Raw genomic sequence first — 20,418 nt, forward strand, 5'->3', positions numbered from 1 at the left:
AGCCAGTGCTGATTGGCCAGAGTACGGAATTCGGCCAATCAGCGCTGGCTCTGCTGGAGGAGGCGGAGTCTAAGGTCGCTCCACACCAGTCTCCATTCAGGTCCGACCTTAGACTCCGCCTCCTCCGGCAGAGCCAGCGCTGATTGGCCGAAGGCTGGCCAATGCATTCCTATGCGAATGCAGACTTAGCAGTGCTGAGTCAGTTTTGCTCAACTACACATCTGATGCACACTCGGCACTGCTACATCAGATGTAGCAATCTGATGTAGCAGAGCCGAGGGTGCACTAGAACCCCTGTGCAAACTCAGTTCACGCTAATAGAATGCATTGGCCAGCGCTGATTGGCCAATGCATTCTATTAGCCCGATGAAGTAGAGCTGAATGTGTGTGCTAAGCACACACATTCAGCACTGCTTCATCAAGCCAATACAATGCATTAGCCAGTGCTGATTGGCCAGAGTACGGAATTCGGCCAATCAGCGCTGGCTCTGCTGGAGGAGGCGGAGTCTAAGGTCGCTCCACACCAGTCTCCATTCAGGTCCGACCTTAGACTCCGCCTCCTCCGGCAGAGCCAGCGCTGATTGGCCGAAGGCTGGCCAATGCATTCCTATGCGAATGCAGACTTAGCAGTGCTGAGTCAGTTTTGCTCAACTACACATCTGATGCACACTCGGCACTGCTACATCAGATGTAGCAATCTGATGTAGCAGAGCCGAGGGTGCACTAGAACCCCTGTGCAAACTCAGTTCACGCTAATAGAATGCATTGGCCAGCGCTGATTGGCCAATGCATTCTATTAGCCCGATGAAGTAGAGCTGAATGTGTGTGCTAAGCACACACATTCAGCACTGCTTCATCAAGCCAATACAATGCATTAGCCAGTGCTGATTGGCCAGAGTACGGAATTCGGCCAATCAGCGCTGGCTCTGCTGGAGGAGGCGGAGTCTAAGGTCGCTCCACACCAGTCTCCATTCAGGTCCGACCTTAGACTCCGCCTCCTCCGGCAGAGCCAGCGCTGATTGGCCGAAGGCTGGCCAATGCATTCCTATGCGAATGCATACTTAGCAGTGCTGAGTCAGTTTTGCTCAACTACACATCTGATGCACACTCGGCACTGCTACATCAGATGTAGCAATCTGATGTAGCAGAGCCGAGGGTGCACTAGAACCCCTGTGCAAACTCAGTTCACGCTAATAGAATGCATTGGCCAGCGCTGATTGGCCAATGCATTCTATTAGCCCGATGAAGTAGAGCTGAATGTGTGTGCTAAGCACACACATTCAGCACTGCTTCATCAAGCCAATACAATGCATTAGCCAGTGCTGATTGGCCAGAGTACGGAATTCGGCCAATCAGCGCTGGCTCTGCTGGAGGAGGCGGAGTCTAAGGTCGGACCTGAATGGAGACTGGTGTGGAGCGATCTTAGACTCCGCCTCCTCCAGCAGAGCCAGCGCTGATTGGTCGAGTTCCGTACTCTGGCCAATCAGCGCTGGCCAATGCATTCTATTAGCCCGATGAAGTAGAGCTGAATGTGTGTGCTTAGCACACACATTCAGCTCTACTTCATCAGGCTAATAGAATACATTGGCCAATCAGCGCTGGCCAATGCATTCTATTAGCTTGATGAAGCAGAGTGTGCACAAGGGTTCAAGCGCACCCTCGGCTCTGATGTAGCAGAGCTGAGGGTGCACAAGGGTTCAAGTGCACCCTCGGCTCTCCTACATCAGAGCCGAGGGTGCGCTTGAACCCTTGTGCAGCCTCGGCTCTGCTACATCAGAGCCGAGGGTGCGCTTGAACCCTTGTGCACACTCTGCTTCATCAAGCTAATAGAATGCATTGGCCAGCACTGATTGGCCAGAGTACGGAATTCGGCCAATCAGCGCTGGCCAATGCATCCCTATGGGAAAAAGTTTATCTCACAAAAATCACAATTACACACCCGATAGAGCCCCAAAAAGTTATTTTTAATAACATTCCCCCCTAAATAAAGGTTATCCCTAGCTATCCCTGCCTGTACAGCTATCCCTGTCTCATAGTCACAAAGTTCACATTCTCATATGACCCGGATTTGAAATCCACTATTCGTCTAAAATGGAGGTCACCTGATTTCGGCAGCCAATGACTTTTTCCAATTTTTTTCAATGCCCCCAGTGTCGTAGTTCCTGTCCCACCTCCCCTGCGCTGTTATTGGTGCAAAAAAGGCGCCAGGGAAGGTGGGAGGGGAATCGAATTTTGGCGCACTTTACCACGTGGTGTTCGATTCGATTCGAACATGGCGAACACCCTGATATCCGATCGAACATGTGTTCGATAGAACACTGTTCGCTCATCTCTAGTCTTCTTGTAATCAGATACAGCACGAAAAACCAGAGAATGCTTCAAAATCTGTTGGACATCGTCCAAATCTAAAAAACATGCCAAGCTCCTGTTCCCAAGAATGGATGAAGACGGGTTTTGACAGAACATGGGTGTCTATAGATGTGGATAGTAGTCAAGATGTTCTTGTAACATTTTGGTCTTAGACATTAGTAACTTCTCAAAAGGCATCAAAATGGTACAAGGTTGAAATGTTTTCCAGAAGAGGAACAAGTAATGGGTCTGGTGATGCAAGTGAAGAAAATATAGTTTGAGGTCTGGTAAAAGTTCCAAAATTTGCTGGGTGCTGAGGAGAGCACCAGTTGGCACCTGGTCTCTCAGAGTAAGGACGCGCTGTATGTCCCAAATGAAATTGTATGCTGGTACTGAATGAGTAGGATTAGTATAAATCTCATTGAGGGGATGGCAGAGGAGTTAAGGACTGTCCTAAATATTTCCAGACATTAGATGGGCCCTTCAGTAGTGGATGTCGAGAGAATTTGGGTTGTAGTAGGGGTAACCAAAGTATGGACTCCATTGGAGCTTTGAAAAGAGCCTGCATTAGTTTAATCACCGCAGATGTTGTTGTTGGTGCTATCAAGTTGGTCCAGCAATTCAATTGTACTGCGTAAAATTGGGTGTTGAATGACAATGGTTGTCTAGTTCTTTATTGACCTATCCTCAGGATAGGCCATCATTAATACAGGGCACTCCCGCTGATCAGCTGTAAGTAGGGACATGAGCACGGCAACCTCCTTACTATTTACATAGTATATCTTTTGTTTCACAGAGTCCATCGAAGCAACAATCAGGCAGCACTCTGCAGGTACAGTGAAAAAACAGAAGCTTCTTTATTGACCAATATCAGATCATTTTCATGAGCCTTTCTCAAGCGATTCCCTTCTATGGGATGATTCTGTCATTACATCATCACACAGGCTCTAAAAAAAACAGAATTCAACGTAAACAGAAAAGATGTTGCGTCATTTATACCCTTCATACAGCTGATCAGTTCCCGGGTGAGAATAATCATCATTTTTTTTTTTTTTAAAAAGACATTTAATTCCACATATTTAAGGGAAGGAGTTTTTGTTATAGCTAAGACTTTCAATAAATATTTGTTTCCACTGTCAAATGTGAGAAACATTTAGTACTTTCAAAATATACATGTCATAGAATCAAACAAGAAGATTTTAATAATACACTGTCAAATCTTAATCACAAGTATTGAAATATTTTCCTTCAGCTATGTGAGATGACTAGAATATTTTATTTCATAGATTTATTTTCGGCATTATAACATAATGTTCTCTGCCACGCTTTAAAACAGTGTGACTTTTAGGAACTCTGAGGTTGGTAACACTAAGGCTTTATTTTACAGAACAGAAAACACTATGGTTAATTGCTACATAATTGCTGGTTACTAGTGCTGAGAAATGGAAAAGTACAATACGCAGAAATGTTCTTCCATAGGGATTACCGCAATGAAGAAATAGTGTATGAGGAAGTAAAGATGTAGCCGTCTGTAACTAGAATCTGATCTCTGCTCCGGTGTCATATCACAAAACAAAAGCTCTGAAGTCAAGTTAAAGGGTTATTCTGGATTTTAGTTTTTATATATTTGTATAAAGCATGGGATATTATACAATATTCTGTGCACATACATGGACGCCATTCTTCATAGTATAAAATTACAGCTCTTGGATACATCTTTTGTAGAGATGAGCGAGTAGTATTCAATCAAGTAGGTATTCGATCGGATACTACGGTATTCAAAATACTCGTACTTGATCGAGTACCATTCGCTATTCAAATGGAAAAGTTCGATGCAGAACCAGCATTGATTGGCTGAATGCTATACAGTCAGCCAATCAACGCTGGTTCTTCCCCTACCTTTAGAAGTCTTCTCCGTGCAGATTCCCCGTGGTGTCTTCCGGCTCTGAATTCACTCTGCCAGGCATCGGGCCTGGGCAGAGCCGACTGCGCATGTCCCCAACTGACCAACTTTCCCCCCATTCCTGTACACACTATTATGCCCCATAGTAGCCCCTGCACACAGTATTATTCCCTATAGTGGCCTCTGCACACAGTATTATGCCCCATAATGGCCCCTGCACATAATATTATTCCCCATAGTGGCCCTTGCACACAATATTATGCCCCATTGTGGACCACCCATGAACAATTATTATACTCTGGGATCTTTTCAGACCTCAGAGTATAATAATCAAAGACCCAGGGGAGGATACAAACGTAAAAAATTACTGTTACTCTCCTGGGCTCCAGTGCACTTCCTGTTGAAATCGGCCATCTTCAATGATGGAAGAAACTTCACTTGAGCATAGGCTTGCGTCTCGACGCATAACAACACATGCCCAGCCCATGTGAGGTCTAGGACACCACACAATTAGGCCTGAAGCCTTCCAGAGCCAGGAGAGGTAAGTAACAGTGTTTTTTATGTTCCCTCACCTCCCCGAGCTTCCTATCACTAAACTTGGAGATCTGAATAGAGCCCCCGAGTATAATGATAGTGTTTGTGGGGTTCGCGGTCTGCGGCCTCAATTACTGATCCCAGCTCCTGCTCATAGCCTCATCCACAGAAGGGGAAATGCCAGTGGCCATGAGCAGGAGAGAAGATCGGTAAAATAGGGCCATTGCCTGCAGTAGTTACTAATTTCCGGGGCCCTGTGGCAGCCGCTAGCGCTGCTACCTTGATAGTTACGCCCCGTGTAAGTGGAAAACACACAGTTCTTTTTAGCGAGTTGTATTATATGGCTCTATACAGCTCCTTATGAAATGCTATTCTGTGTCTCCCATAGCCAGTCAGTGGCCGCCTCCAACAATAATTAACTTAGTTTTGGTGCACTTCTGGTACACTTTGTCGCACCTTAAAGAGGACATATCACCACCTCCAATAACTCCAACTCATTGCATCTTTCAATAGAGGCTGCTCCACTGATTCCGGCTCAACTGGATTTTTTTCTCTAGTCCCAGCCATTCACAAGCAGTTATTAGTTACAACACACAGTCATGCTCTCTATTGCCAGGTGGGTGGTCCTAGGCTGGAGCAGAAAGAATTGGAGATGGATGAGGTAAAGAAAGATGCTCCTTAAGCATCACCCTTTCAGATAAACCACACTCATTTCCTACCAAGCCACACTTCTTTCCAGAAAGTCAAAAATAAGCGGGTACACAATAGGTAGGCCTTTTTTTTTTTTTTTTTTTTTTTGCACAAATTAAACCACAGTTTTGGTACATTTAGCAAATCTGCCCTTATAATCTAATGAATGCACATTGAAATTATAAAGCATGAGAATGAATAACCAATCACTCAAAGTGAATAGAAAGAAATAGCAAAAAGAGAAGAGATCTTACCTCAACTAATTTTCTTATATGTTTATTAATAATCGTAGGGTCCGGCTTTGGTGTCACACCAGAAGCCCAGTCAAGTGGTACGTCAGGTTTATTGGGAGTTGTAGGGGACGTTGGCTGTGATAGATAACCAAGGATAATATTAGTGTGTGAAAATAGGCATTGAACATGAAGTAAGAGTTAGTCTGGGGCCCCACGTTGCAAAAATGTAGCATTTTACATTATCTGCAACGTGGATGGGATTCTGGTTAATCCCATCCACAGATTGCAGAGAAATATCCACAACGGACATGCTGCAATTTCAAAAACTATTGTTTTTTTTTATAAATTGCAGCATGTCAAGTATACCTACGGAAACGCTGGAGTTTTCGTATAGGTATAATGTAGGCAGAAAGTCTGCACAAGAAAACTCTGCAGACTTTCTGTGAAAAGCACAGCGAGAAAAACCACGATGCGTATCTGCCACATTTTTTCCCGCAGTGCTTTTTTGCTGCATCTCACCACGTGGGACCTTAGCCATGAACACACCTATATTTTCATTTGTAGACAATATCAGGTTAAATATTTATACAAACATAAACGAATAAAAACCTTGCAGTGTGTTCTTTAACCATTTTGGTGACAGTCTTTTGTCTTGATCAGTTGCCAATGGATATGACCATTACAGTGGCGTAACTACCGTAGAGGCAGCGGAGGCGGCTGCCACAGGGCCCGGGAAATTAGGGGGCCCGGCGACAGCCGCTACCGCTGTGTTTTTTTCTTTTTTTTTTTAATAGGCCGTTACCGGCTGGAGTCCAGATTACTAAACAAAAGGTATGTCTGGAATAGCCTTTCTAAAGGCTATGCAAATATATGCTTAGTTAAAAATCACCAGAGCCAATGATAGAATCTAGAGATGAGCGAGTACTATTGGAAACTCTAGTTTTGAATAGCACGCACCCATAGGAATGAATGGACGTAGCCGCACGCAGGGGGTTAGGTGGCCAGCCGCCGGCTAAGTCTGCGTGCCGGCCGCTTCCATTCATTTCTATGGGTGCGTGCTATTCGAAACGGTCGTTTCGAATAGTACTCACTAGAGATGAGCGAGTAGTGTTCGATCGAGTAGGTGTTCGATTGAATACTACGGTATTCGAAATACACGTACTCGATCGAACACTACTCGCTGTTCGAAGTTTAAGGTTCGATGCAGAACCAGCGTTGATTGGCAGAATGCTATACATTCTGCCAATCAACGCTGGTTCTTCTCTTACCTTTCCGAAGTCTTCTCCGCGCTGCGTCCCCGCATCTTCTTCTGGGTGGAATTCACTCTGCCTAGGCATCCGGCCTAGGCAGAGCCGACTGCGGATGCCTAGGCAGAGTGAATTCCACCTGGAAGAAGACGCGGGGACCCTGCGACGGGAGAAGACTTCAAGCAAACCGTCACTCGTGGACTTGGTAAGCATGATTTTATCGAATGTTGCCTACCCCTGAAACAAAATCGTTCGAACAGTATGCGGTTGTTCGAATCGGATTTCGAACCTCGGACATTTTAGTGTTCGCTCATCTCTAGTACTCACTCATCTCTAATAGAATCCCTTTAATTTGCTCATTTTCTTAAAGGGGTATTTCCTTCTTTGGGTAAGCCCCTCCTTACCTACTATTAGGGTGCACAACATTGATAAAATACTGTCCTCTGAAAAAGACAGACCCTTTAATAACTTTTTTAACTGTTAGTTTTAAAATCCTAAACTATTCACACCGAATTAATGCTTTTTATTTTCAATATTTAAGATCAACCGGTTAGCATTAGCATATGTTTATACATGGCTTTTTTATTTTTTGCCGAAATATATGCAACTGAAACATTTGTCCTATACATCTTCTGCATCAGGTGCCCATTGATCACTGCACAGACGCTTGTTTGTCAGGTGATTCCATGTGTTATGCAGCCTACTAAAATATGCTGCAGATTGCTGAACATACAACGCCTCGTGTACTTATAGTAATGTGCAGCCGAGAAGTGTGAAGTGTATTGATATAACAGAAGAATGAATAGGAGCAGATGCTCCCGGCAATATCCTTTCCCAATCATTGCCCGCCACGTCAGCCCATATTAAAGGACATTTAGGTCAGTTAAGTGTAGCTTTATCTTTGAGTTTCCTGTCAATTCAGTTGATATTACTCATAATGTGTGTTCTTGCCCTCACCAAATTACAGATTTATCTGTAAATTTGACAAACCATTAGTTTTTCTCCAGATGGGTATTAAAGATTGTCAAATTGTGACCAATAAGTCTCAGGCCCGGTTCACATCTGTGTTCGGGTTTCCATTTGGGGAGTCCGCTTGGGAAACCTATTCTCATAAAAAAGCGGTTACCTAACGAAACCCGAAGAGTCCATAGACTATAATGGGGTCCTTGTGGTTTCCGTTCGGTTTCCGCACAAAAAATGCGGAGAGAAGATTCGTGCAAGCAGAACTTTTCTCTAGGTATATTTCATGCAGATAGGGGAACGGAATGGCCCGAACGCAGATGTGAACCAGGCCTAAGAACTACATTTGTAGGGACTAAGTAATACTGCATTGGATAGTTGGATATAGCCCATTTAGTCTCGGAAGCAGTGGGATCATCAATATTCCATTACTTTCTGTGCTGGGGACATTATTTATAAGTGGAAGAGAGGATTTTCATCACCAGTAGAGTACCATAGTAAAACAAGAAACATCTATTTTCAGTGAGGGCAGTTTTAGCCACATTAATCCCAGGGGTTTTATTTAACTTCACCTGGATCATATAGTTAGGTCATTGTGCAATACGTTCATATGCAATTCGAAGCCTTAAAAGGTTCTCACCGATTTTGGATTCCGCGGCTCAAGCACCAATGAAAGTTTATAAATATCATCTTCCGTGTGGTATAAATCAAGTGATAACTGAAAAGAAAGCAAATAAGATCTTTGACTATGTATCACACCTTAAATGATAAAATAATACAGTAAATGGTTCAATAGTATAGTTTTTGAAAACGAGTACACAGTTTTTGTTAAAGTGACACTCCAGCATTGTGTTTTTGGAAATTGCATCATGTTAATTATACCTATGGTAACGCTGATGCTTTCCCTATAGGTATAATTGAAGCCTCAAATCTGCAGAAGAAATCTCTGCAACGCTTTTTCGCTGCAGCCCGCTACATGGGGCCTTGGCCTTCAGCTTGCCATGTCACGGGAAGCTTTTACAGTTTCAGAAGTTATCCTTTTTGATTCAAGTATCAGCTGAGGAAGCCAATATAAGACTCCTCCCTCCTGACATAGGTGCCACCTTATTGTTGTTCATTCCCTAGTTTGGCTCAGTATCTGATTGTCTTGTTTGCTTCATACTGACCCCCTGGCTGTTTTTTTGGTTTTTCTATTGTCTACTGATTTTGCCAGGGACATTCCTGTCTGGGTTTTTGACCTTTTGATTGTTTCCAGATACAGCATTTGTCTTCTGATTTTGTCTTTGGCATCTTCTCCTGGTTCTGACCCGTGCCCTATGACTTGTCTCCTACCTCCACTCCACTCTTTAAGTTATTGTGGGTTTTGTTTTGATTCCAACCAGCAGTGTGTTTATTATTGCTATGTCCTTCTGTTTGGAGACAATTCAGACTGCCAGATTCAGCGAAAGTCTAGGGTCTGTCTTGGTTTGCAGTAGTGTGCTGGATTTAAAGAGCTGTTTCTACTGCTCGCTGTTATAAGCTAACTCATGCCAATTGTTTTATGAGGCCTTGCATCAAAAGCATAACACTGATAACACTGCGGAACATAATGGGGTTATGCTTATCTAACTTCGAAAGTGGGGTGAACTATGTGAGAGAAAGGGGGATGTATAGGGAGTAGATTACATGAGAAGAGACATTCAGAAGAGCTAGGGCAGAAGAACAAGAGGATGGAACGCTGATGAATCTGAGGTCATATGCTAGTTTTCAATAGTATCTGCAGGCAGCAGAGAGAGACATCCTGTCAATTCATACTAGCAATACATCACATTGTGATCATGTGGCTTACTATAGAAGGAGAAAGTAGGAGAAGGAAATACACTGTATATAAGACGACTATCACTACTGAGGAGATAATCCAACAGACAACATCTTAGCTACGTGACTGTATTTATCAATATTAAAATGGATTATATATATATATACTAGAGGGAGGACCCGGCTTCGCATGGGTATATTACATTTTATGTTTGTGTAGTGGCCCCATAAGAAATGTCCAATTTTGCACTGGTGTATTTTGTATGTTGTTTGTGTGTATGTCCATAAGCGTCATGTGATTGTGTGTATCTCATTTTAGATATCAGTGAAAAACCTATGATCAGTTGTTATGGATACCTGGAGTAAAGCTGTATCTAATCCTTCCCCGTGTAGTACTGTGTTTAGACTCAAGTATCTAATCCTTGTTGGTGTGGTACTGTTTGCAGATGCACATATCTAATCCTCCAGCGTGTGGTACTGTGTGCAGATGTGTGTATCTAATCCTCCCCTGTGTGGCATTGTGTGAAGAGGCACGTATCTAATCCTCCGGTAAGTGAAACTGTGTGCAGATGTGCATATCTAATCTTACGGCATGTGGTACTATGTGCAGATGCGCGTATCTAATCTTCTGGCGTTGTGGTACCGTGTGCAGACAGGTGTATCTAATCCTCTGGCGTGAGGTACTTTGTGCAGATGCGCGTATCTAATCCTCCCCAGTGTGGTACTGTGTGCTGAGATGCGTATCTAATTATCTGGCATGTGGTACTGTGTGCAGAGGCCTGTATCTAATCCTCCAAAGTGTGGTACTGTGTGAAGAGGCACGTATCTAATCCTACGGCATGTGGAACTGTGTGTAGACACGCGTATCTAATCCTACAGCATGTGGTACTGTATGCAGACGCATGTATCTAATCCTATAGCGTGTACAACTGTGTGAAGACGTGCGTATCTCATCGTCTGGCATGTGAAACTGTAAGCAGACGCGTGTATCTAATCCTACGGCATGTAGTACTGTGTGCAGACGTGCTTATCTAATCCTCTGGTGTGTGGAACTGTGTGCAGATGTGCGTATCTAATCCTCCCTTGTGTGGTATTGTGTGAAAAGGCGCGTATCTAACCCTACGGCGTGTGTAACTGTGTGTAGACGCGTGTATCTAATCCTACGGCATGTGGTACTGAGTGCTGAGACGCGTATCTAATTCTCTGGCTTGTGGTACTGTGTGCAGAGGCATATATCTAATCCTCCAAAGTGTGGTACTGTGTGCAGACACACATATCTAATCCTCACCTGTGTGGTATTGTGTTAAGAGGCACGTATCTAATCCTGTGGCATGTGGAACTGTGTGTAGACGCGCGTATCTAATCCTACGGCATGTGTTACTGTGTGCAGATGCATATATCTAATCCTCTGGCGTGGGGTACTGTGTGCAGACACACGTATCTAATCCTCCCTGTGTGGTACTATGTGCTGAGACGCGTATCTAATTCTCTGGCTTGTGGTACTGTGTGCAGAGGCATGTATCTAATCCTCCAAAGTGTGGTACTGTATTCAGGCACACGAATCTAATCCTCCCCTGTGTGGTATTGTGTGAAGAGGCGTGTATCTAATCCTATTGCGTGTGGAACTGTGTGTAGACGCGCGTATCTAATCCTACGGCATGTGGTACTGTGTGCAGATGCGCAAACCTAATCCTCTGGCGTGTGGTACTGTGTGCAGATGTGTGTATCTAATCCTCTGGCATGTGGTACTGTGTGCAGATGTGCGTATCTAATCCTCTCCTGTGTGGTACTGTGTGCAGATGCTCGTATCTAATCCTCTGGCATGTGGTACCATGTGCAGATGAGCGTATCTAATCCTTCCCCGTGTGGTACTGTGTGCTGAGACGCACATCTAATTCTCTGACTTGTGGTACTGTGTGCAGAGGCATGTATCTAATCCTCCAAAGTGTGGTACTGTGTGCAGACACACGTATCTAATCCTCCCCTGTGTGGTATTGTGTGAAGAGGCGCGTATCTAATCCTACGGCGTGGGGAACTATGTGTAGACACACATATCTAATCCTGCGGCATGTGGTACTGTGTGCAGATGTGCATATCTTATGCTCTGGTGTGTGGAACTGTGTGTAGACACGTGTATCTAATCCTATGGCGTGTACAACTGTCTGCAGACGCGCGTATCTAATCCTCTGGAGTGTGGAACTGTGTGTAGATGCGCGTATCTAATCCGACGACATGTGGTACTGTGTGCAGACGTGCGTATCTAATCCTCTGGAGTGTGGAACTTTGTGCAGATGCGTGTATCTAATCCTTCGGCATGTGGAACTGTGTGCAGACGCACGTATCAAATCCTTCAGTGTGTGGAACTGTGTGCAGAAGTGCGTATTTAATCCTCTGGTTTGTGGGACTGTGTGCAGACGCGTGTATCTAATCTTCTGGAGTGTGATACTGTTTGCTGATCTGTGTATCTAATCCTCTGATGCGTGTATCTCAGTTTGGATATCAGTGTTGTATTGTGCATGTGGAGTGACCATGTGTATTGCAGTTGGAATATGAGTGAAAGACTTGCAGGTTTGTATTGGCTAAGGGGGGGGGGCACTGTGTTTGGAATGCTGTAACTCAGCAACGGTACGTCCGAGTGAGTTGGAGTCTCGTCTTAAACCTTCCCGGATACCTGAAGTATCTCTGTACCAAATTTGGTGAAGATCGGTCCCGTCGTTTGGTTCGCATTAGAGCACAGACAGACAGAAATTCATTTTTATAATATAGGGAGATATATATATATATACAGTCCTATGAAAAAGTTTGGGCACCCCTATTAATCTTAATCATTTTTAGTTCTAAATATTTTGGTGTTTGCAACAGCCATTAAAGTCTGATATATCTAATAACTGATGGACACAGTAATATTTCAGGATTGAAATGAGGTTTATTGTACTAACAGAAAATGCGCAATATGCATTAAACCAAACTTTGACCGGTGCAAAAATATGGGCACCTCAACAGAAAAGTGACATTAATATTTAGTAGCTCCTCCTTTTGCAAAGATAACAGCCTCTAGTCGCTTCCTGTAGCTTTTAATCAGTTCCTGGATCCTGGATGAAGGTATTTTGGACCATTTCTTTCTACAAAACAATTCAAGTTCAGTTAAGTTAGATGGTCGCCGAGCCTGGACAGCCCGCTCTCAAATGATCTGAAAACAAAGATTGTTCAACATAGTTGTTCAGGGGAAGGATACAAAACGTTGTCTCAGAGATTTAACCTGTCAGTTTCCACTGTGAAGAACATAGTAAGGAGATGGAAGACCACAGGGACAGTTCTTGTTAAGCCCAGAAGTGGCAGGCCAAGAAAAATATCAGCAAGGCAGAGAAGAAGAATGGTGAGAACAGTCAAGGACAATCCACAGACCACCTCCAAAGAGCTGCAGCATCATCTTGCTGCAGATGGTGTCACTGTGCATCAGTCAGCAATACAGCGCACTTTGCACAAGGAGAAGCTGTCAGGGAGAGTGATGAGAAGGAAGCCGTTTCTGCACGTACGCCACAAATAGAGTTGCCTGAGATATGCAAAAGCACATTTGGAGAAGCCAACTTCATTTTGGAAACAAAGATTGAGTTGTTTGGTTATAAAAAAAGGCGTTATGCATGGCGTCCAAAAAGAAACAGCATTCCAAGAAAAACACTTGCTACCCACTGTAAAATTTGGTGGAGGTTTCATCATGCTTTGGGGCTGTGTGGCCAATGCCGGCACCGGGAATCTTGTTAAAGTTGAGGGTCGCATGGATTCCACTCAGTATCAGCAGATTCTTGAGAATAATGTTCAAGAATCAGTGACAAAGTTGAAGTTACGCCGGGGATGGATATTTCAGCAAGACAATGATCCAAAACACTGCTCCAAATCAACTCAGGCATTCATGCAGAGGAACAATTACAATGTTCTGGAATGGCCATCCCAGTCCCCAGACCTGAATATCATTGAACATCTGTGGGATGATTTGAAGCGGGCTGTCCATGCTCGGCGACCATCTAACTTAACTGAACTTGAATTGTTTGTCCAAAATACCTTCATCCAGGAACTGATTAAAAGCTCCAGGAAGCGACTAGAGGATGTTATCTTTGCAAAAGGAGGATCTACTAAATATTAATGTCACTTTTCTGTTGAGGTGCCCATACTTTTGCACCGGTCAAATTTTGGTTTAATGCATATTGCACATTTTCTGTTAGTACAATAAACCTCATTTCAATCCTGAAATATTACTGTGTCCATCAGTTATTAGATATATCAAACTGAAATGGCTGCTGCAAACACCAAAATATTTAGAACTAAAAATTATTAAGATTAATAGGGGTGCCCAAACTTTTTCATAGGACTGTATATATATATATATATATATATATATATATATATATATATATATATATATAGTCATGGCCAAAAGTTTTGAGAATGACACAAATCTTATATTTTCACATGATCTGCTGCCCTCTGGTTTTTATGTGTGTTTGTCAGATGATTTTATCACATACAGAAATATAATTGCAATCATATTATGAGTAACAAAAGCTTATATTGACAGTTAGAATGAGTTAATGCAGCGTTGCAATATTTGCAGTGTTGACCCTTTTTCTTCAGGACCTCTGCAATTCTCCCTGGCATGCTCTCAATCAACTTCTGGACCAAATCCTGACTGATAGCAGTCCATTCTTGCACAATCAATGCTTGCATTTTGTCAGAATTTGTAGGTTTTTGTTTGTCCACCCGTCTCTTGATGATTGACCGCAAGTTCTCAATGGGATTAAGATCTGGGGAGTTTCCAGGCCATGGACCCAAAATCTCTATGTTTTGTTCCCTGAGCCATTTAGTTATCACCTTTGCTTTATGGCAAGGTGCTCCATCATGCTGGAAAAGGCATTGTTGATGGCCAAACTGCTCTTGGATGGTTGGAAGAAGTTGATCTTGGAGGACATTCTGGTACCATTCTTTATTCATGGCTGTGTTTTTAGGCAAGACTGTGAGAGACCCGATTCCCTTGTCTGAGAAGCAACCCCACACATGAATGGTTTCAGGATGCTTTACAGTTGGCATGAGACAAGACTGGTGGTAGCGCTCACCTCGTCTTCTCCGAATAAGCTGTTTTCCAGATTCCCAAACAATCAAAAAGGGGATTCATCAGAGAAAATGACTTTACCCCAGTCCTCAGCAGTCCACTCCCTGTACCTTTTGCAGAATATCAGTCTGTCCCTGATTTTTTTTTCTGGAGAGAAGTGGCTTCTTTGCTGCCCTCCTTGAGACCAGGCCTTGCTCCAAGAGTCTCCGCCTCACAGTGCGTGCAGATGCACTCACACCTGCCTGCTGCCATTCCTCAGCAAGCTCTGCACTGATCCCGCAACTGAAATACTTTTAAGAGACGGTCCTGGCGCTTGCTTGCTTGCATTTTCTAGGCAAATATTGACTTTGCAGGTAATTGCTGTTAAGCTGATCACTCTTTATAACATTCTGGAGTATATGCAAATTGCCATTAGAACAACTGAAGCAGTAGACTTTGTAAAAATTAATATTTGTATCATTCTCAAAACTTTTGGCCATGACTGTACATATAGATATATATATGGGAATTATCCCATTAACCCCTGTGTTTGATCAGTGTTTCTACACTCAGGACCCCCTTTCTTGTGATTTTTGTGTCAGTGCCACATCAATCATTTATCCCCTATCCTGTGAACTAATACTTCTATTGCAAAGTATAATTTTAGCATTACAATATAGCTGCTTTCTTCCAGAACCAGTGCCACACATGTGCATTATATCTTGTATCGCAATGAATGGAACATGACTGCAATACCACATATGGGACACATTTATCAATCCAAGTCCAACACCTCTCTGTCTACATTTGCATCAAAATTCATAGTGCACAGCATTTACGACATATTAGTGAGAATTATGTGCCAGAAAGAAAATAAAAATACGACAGGCTAGATCTAGAAGTGTCTCACTTTACGACATATTTATGAAACAGAAAAGAACGAATATGCCGCAGATATCCCGTGCAAAGATAATTTGTGTCTGCTTATGTTATGCCAAGAATTGTAGTGTCTTGATGGGTGCACTAAATACTTGTTCCTTACAGCCTGCAAATTAAGATTTTCGTCTACAGATTTTGTCTCCAATTTTTCACCAAATATTTGTCTCATGGTGAGTCAGAAGTTTGGAGGTTGTAGAAACAACAGATTCAAAAATATGTCTAGCACTACAATTGGGATTCCAAGCTTAAGACAAAATCCTACAACATCTATGTGAGCAGCACTCTCCTTAGCTTGCAGATGGGTGCGCTTATTCCACCAGTGGCTGACAGGAACCCACCAATTGAAATACAAGCTTGTTTTATAGGATGGATAGCACTCCAGGTAGTTGTTCTTGCTTGTTAGTTTTATTTTATTCCATGTTAGACCAATATATCATATACAGGATGTAGATATTGTAAGAGCAAAGAGCCGAGAGCAACGTTTCGGGCTGCGAGAGTCTTTCCTCAGGCAATTAGAATCTGAATAAGAAGGTTGCTGCATATCTAGCATAAATATATTTCTCGTGGGGTCCAGAAGAACCGATCCTTGTAAGGAACCCAAGGATGGGGTAGATATGTGTCTTCCCTTAGCAAGCTCTGGACAGCAAACCTGTAGTGCTGTTCATTCTTCAAAGCAAGCTTAAGACAGTGCAAAGTTTGACATTGATAAATGCGCCCCAATAATTGCAGACAAGTGTAGCGGACTTTTGTTTATTGCATCAGTATAATCCCATGAATAATAATGCACAGAACATACTGTAACAATGCTAGATGAAATACATACCGTTAGCAGATTAATTAAATCCATACTGGTTTCTAGGTGATGTGAAGCGCTCTGCAGTGATACCAGTTCATTGAGGGTGACATATAACTGTTGCATTTTTACTGTATTCACTTTATTGTCGTCTATCCAGTCAGGGAATATCACATGGACCGCTATTAAGTCTTTTAGATGGACACCTAGAATGGGGATCTTGAATCCGTCGCACTCTGCAAAGGCCTTCCGGTAATTACAGTAGTTTCCATTAGATGAGACCAGCTCAGTCATTTCATTCCACACCTGGAATGAGGGAATATATGTAAGGGAGAATATATGTTATTAATAAAGCGCACTGGATTTATATTACTGTCTCGCTCATTATGGAATGTGTCGGATCATAATTTAAAAAAAAAGTCATTGTTTATAAATAAATAAAAAATTTATTGTATATTGTTTCCACTTAGTAGACCAGCCACCATCTGTCCAGGGAGACTTACAAGAGAAACACATAGTATATGGATTGGGGGTGCAGTGGTATGTGTATTACAAATTACTTGTATTACTTCGGTCCCCTCATACTGCTACATAGTGTCTTCCAAGAGTAAACTTTTTTCTTAAAGATTCAATATAGTAAAACACCAAGTTTTTTGATTATAAGTTGGTAGCCAGTGTCTATTCTACAGTATGGCTCCCCTGTGAGGCACCATATTCTCCAGAAAGTTATGTTTCCTCGATGGAATTTCATGTGAATTTTGGCACATATTCCAACATTTGAGCTACAACTGCCTCCGGTACTCTGCAATATATTCACATTGATCAATGACAGGTCATCCATTGAAACAGATGGCACAAAGAAACTGTGGCCGTCCACACACATGTATTTTCTTTATTGCTTGGGATTAATCCCCATGTGGCCAATGGAATATCAAATTGGAACTTTGCTGCAGAAATCCAAGCTTAGAATTCTGATGGTATCCATTCTGATTTTTATCATCATCAAAATAAATAATGTGAACATAGCCTAATACAGAAAATGATATTGCTTTCCTTAGCCCTCCTCAGTGTTCCTTTCTATAAATTTGGAGGGACAGAATGATGCTTGAACCCATAGAAGTCAATTGACGCTCTACTACAGATATGTACAACACAATACGATGATACAATCTCATAATGTTATGACTGAATTGTAAATACAGTATACATTATATACCTTTGTTACATCAGAACTAAGATGTGCGTGAGTATCCTTTAAGCGAGATATAGAACTATGGCTTAGTCCACCAACCACAGACATCAATGTATTGAAGTTCTGCAGGTCCAGTAATTTCTGCAGCGAAAAGAAACAATGATTGAATGATAATCTGCCACCATAGAATACATATAGTATAAAATGTATCAAAATATACAAATTGATTGGTTGAGTTTATATTGTTGTAGCTCCATTGCCATGGAACACTACAAGAGAGCAAAACTTTGGCTGAGTGTTCTTTTTCTGAACCATAAGGGTTTGTTCACACTGTGTTTTCAGACCAGATATTGAGGCATCAGCCACTCACTAATTAGATTCATTTAACTATCTAAAATACTATTTGAGGGGCCACACGGTGGCTCAGTGGTTAGCACTGCAGCCTTGCAGCGCTGGAGTCCTGGTGTTCAAATCCCGCCAAGGGCAAAAAACCATCTGCAAGGAGTTTGTATGTTCTCCCCGTGTTTGCATGGATTTCCATCCCATCCTCCAAAAAAGACATACTGATAGGGAAAAATGTACATTGTGAGCTCTATGTGGGGCTCACAATCTACATTTAAAAAAAAAAAATAAAATACTATTTGGATTTTTCCAATTGCATTTTACCAAAAAAGCTGTATGATCACACCCTAAGGCTGAGGCCCCATGATGCAAATGTTGCAGATTTTGTTGCGTGGTTTTTTTTAGCTAAAGTCAAGTATGGCTACAAATGTCCTTATACTTCTCCCTTTTGCTCAATCCACATCTGGCTTTGGCTCAAAAAATGCAACTAAACCTGCAACAAAAAATCTGCGTTTCCGCAACGTGCAGCCATAGCTTAAAGAAGAATAGTATTCGACCTGAATAATTTTGGTCACAGTAGAGTATATTATTCTATACTTAAGTAGTGTTTTACCATCCATTAATAATAATGCTTAGATAACAGTAAATACATACAAAAGTTACCTCGGCCACATAGATGTACTTTGTAATGACTTCTGCCCTTTGTTGTGGAGTTGGCTTACTGAGGACCATAAGCTGAACCCATTTTGAGATTCCATTAAATAGTGCTATCGACCTCTCCAAAGTTGGGTTATCCACTAAACTTCCATGAATGACATAGCTTTGATAATCTGTAAACTGGAAGACAAAAAAAGTATATAGATACAATTCAGTATATAAAATATACATTAAATAATTTTGGAAAACAACAATCCAACACAACCAGGATGGCCCTTGTTGTGTTGGGTTGTTTTCTAACCTGTAAGTTGATCATTACATCCTTACAAAGCCCCCCTTTTGTCTACTATATGGGCAACAAAGAATACTTCTCCTGTATCCATAGAAGATAAACTGCCCCATTGTACATTTAGCCGGCCTGTAGCTGCTGAATGAATATATGCCCATGATGGATGGGGTGCAAGTGTGCTTCCATTCACTTCAACGGGAGCACTAGAGATAGCTGAAGTACAGCATTCAGCTATATCCAACACTTCCTTTCAAGTGATTGGGAGTGCGGACTCATCCACCAAGTGACATGCCTACCTTCGGCTGGGCTCCATCGGTCAGACCCTGACTAGAGATGAGCGAGTATTGTTTGGATCAGCCGATCCGAACAGCACGCTCCATAGAAATGAATGGATGCACCTGGTACTTCCGCTTTGACGGCGGCCGGCCGCTTAACCCCCCGCGTGCCGGCTACGTCCATTCATTTCTATGCGAGCGTGCTGTTCGGATCGGCTGATCCGAACAGTAGTCGCTCATCTCTAACCCTGACCGATGAGATATTTATCCTTTATCCTATGGAATATCATTGTGGAATAACCCTTGAATTTGTGCACATTTTAGATATAGATTAGATTTTTGTAAATATGTTAGCTCAATAATAATCGTAATTATGTTTTGTTGATTACAATTGTTTTAGTTATACTATGTTAACATTGACATATTTTTGCTATTATTATGCTAGCTTTGTTTGAAAAACTTACACCAGGGAGTGAAACCATATTGGTAGCGACTTTTGAATTGACATCTCAAAAGCTGGTGGTGACATTTTTATTACCAATATACTGTACTGACAAAAGAATTTAGCCTTAACCAAAAATGGCTGCCACAACTGAACAGAGAAATTGCTATATCTCTGTAAATACTTGAAACATAATTATTAAATTTCGTGTTCGTGTGAATTAGGAGTATAATATTTTCTATTAGGAATAAAATAGACATATTTAATTTGCTATTATCTATTTTCTGTGCTGTGAATGCAACCTAATAGGAATGAACAAAGTAGCATGTCTCCTTACAGATATCCTTCTGAATGCTTTATATTCAAGAAATGTTAGGTGCTCCGCCAGCTCCACGGGCTCCAGATGGTCGAACAGAAGGCAAACCTTTCCCTTCTTTGATGTTTTTTTCCTCTGTGTGACTCTTCGCATCCAGTCATAAGATGGGCTGCAAACAAAAGTGACAACACATACTGTCACCACAAAATGCTGAAATCAATGAACAATTAACAATGCTCTTGTTGTGATGCCTCCGTATCCTTGTGTCTCTGCAATCTCCTCACCTTCACTTCATATTCCCACAATACATAGGAGACATTACACAGATATATTCTCGATTAGCGTCTCATTTGGTTATAGAGTAACTGTATTTAATA

General features: G+C 42.2%; 1 protein-coding gene across 1 annotated transcript in view; it reads right to left on the reverse strand.

Annotated features, from left to right (window-relative positions):
* The window catches only part of RASGRP3 (RAS guanyl releasing protein 3), a 69,408-nt gene that overhangs the window by 14,301 nt on the left and 34,689 nt on the right, over window positions 1–20,418 (reverse strand). The window contains exons 6-11 of the mRNA XM_075266560.1: window positions 20,063–20,210; window positions 18,726–18,899; window positions 17,745–17,861; window positions 16,559–16,834; window positions 8,557–8,634; window positions 5,731–5,844 (exon numbers count right to left, since the gene is read on the reverse strand). Of these exons, the coding sequence (XP_075122661.1) occupies window positions 5,731–5,844; window positions 8,557–8,634; window positions 16,559–16,834; window positions 17,745–17,861; window positions 18,726–18,899; window positions 20,063–20,210 (907 nt within the window). The remainder of the gene's footprint in view (window positions 1–5,730; window positions 5,845–8,556; window positions 8,635–16,558; window positions 16,835–17,744; window positions 17,862–18,725; window positions 18,900–20,062; window positions 20,211–20,418) is intronic.

This window comes from Leptodactylus fuscus, chromosome 3, assembly GCF_031893055.1.
Source record: "Leptodactylus fuscus isolate aLepFus1 chromosome 3, aLepFus1.hap2, whole genome shotgun sequence".
Lineage (NCBI taxonomy): Eukaryota > Metazoa > Chordata > Amphibia > Anura > Leptodactylidae > Leptodactylus > Leptodactylus fuscus.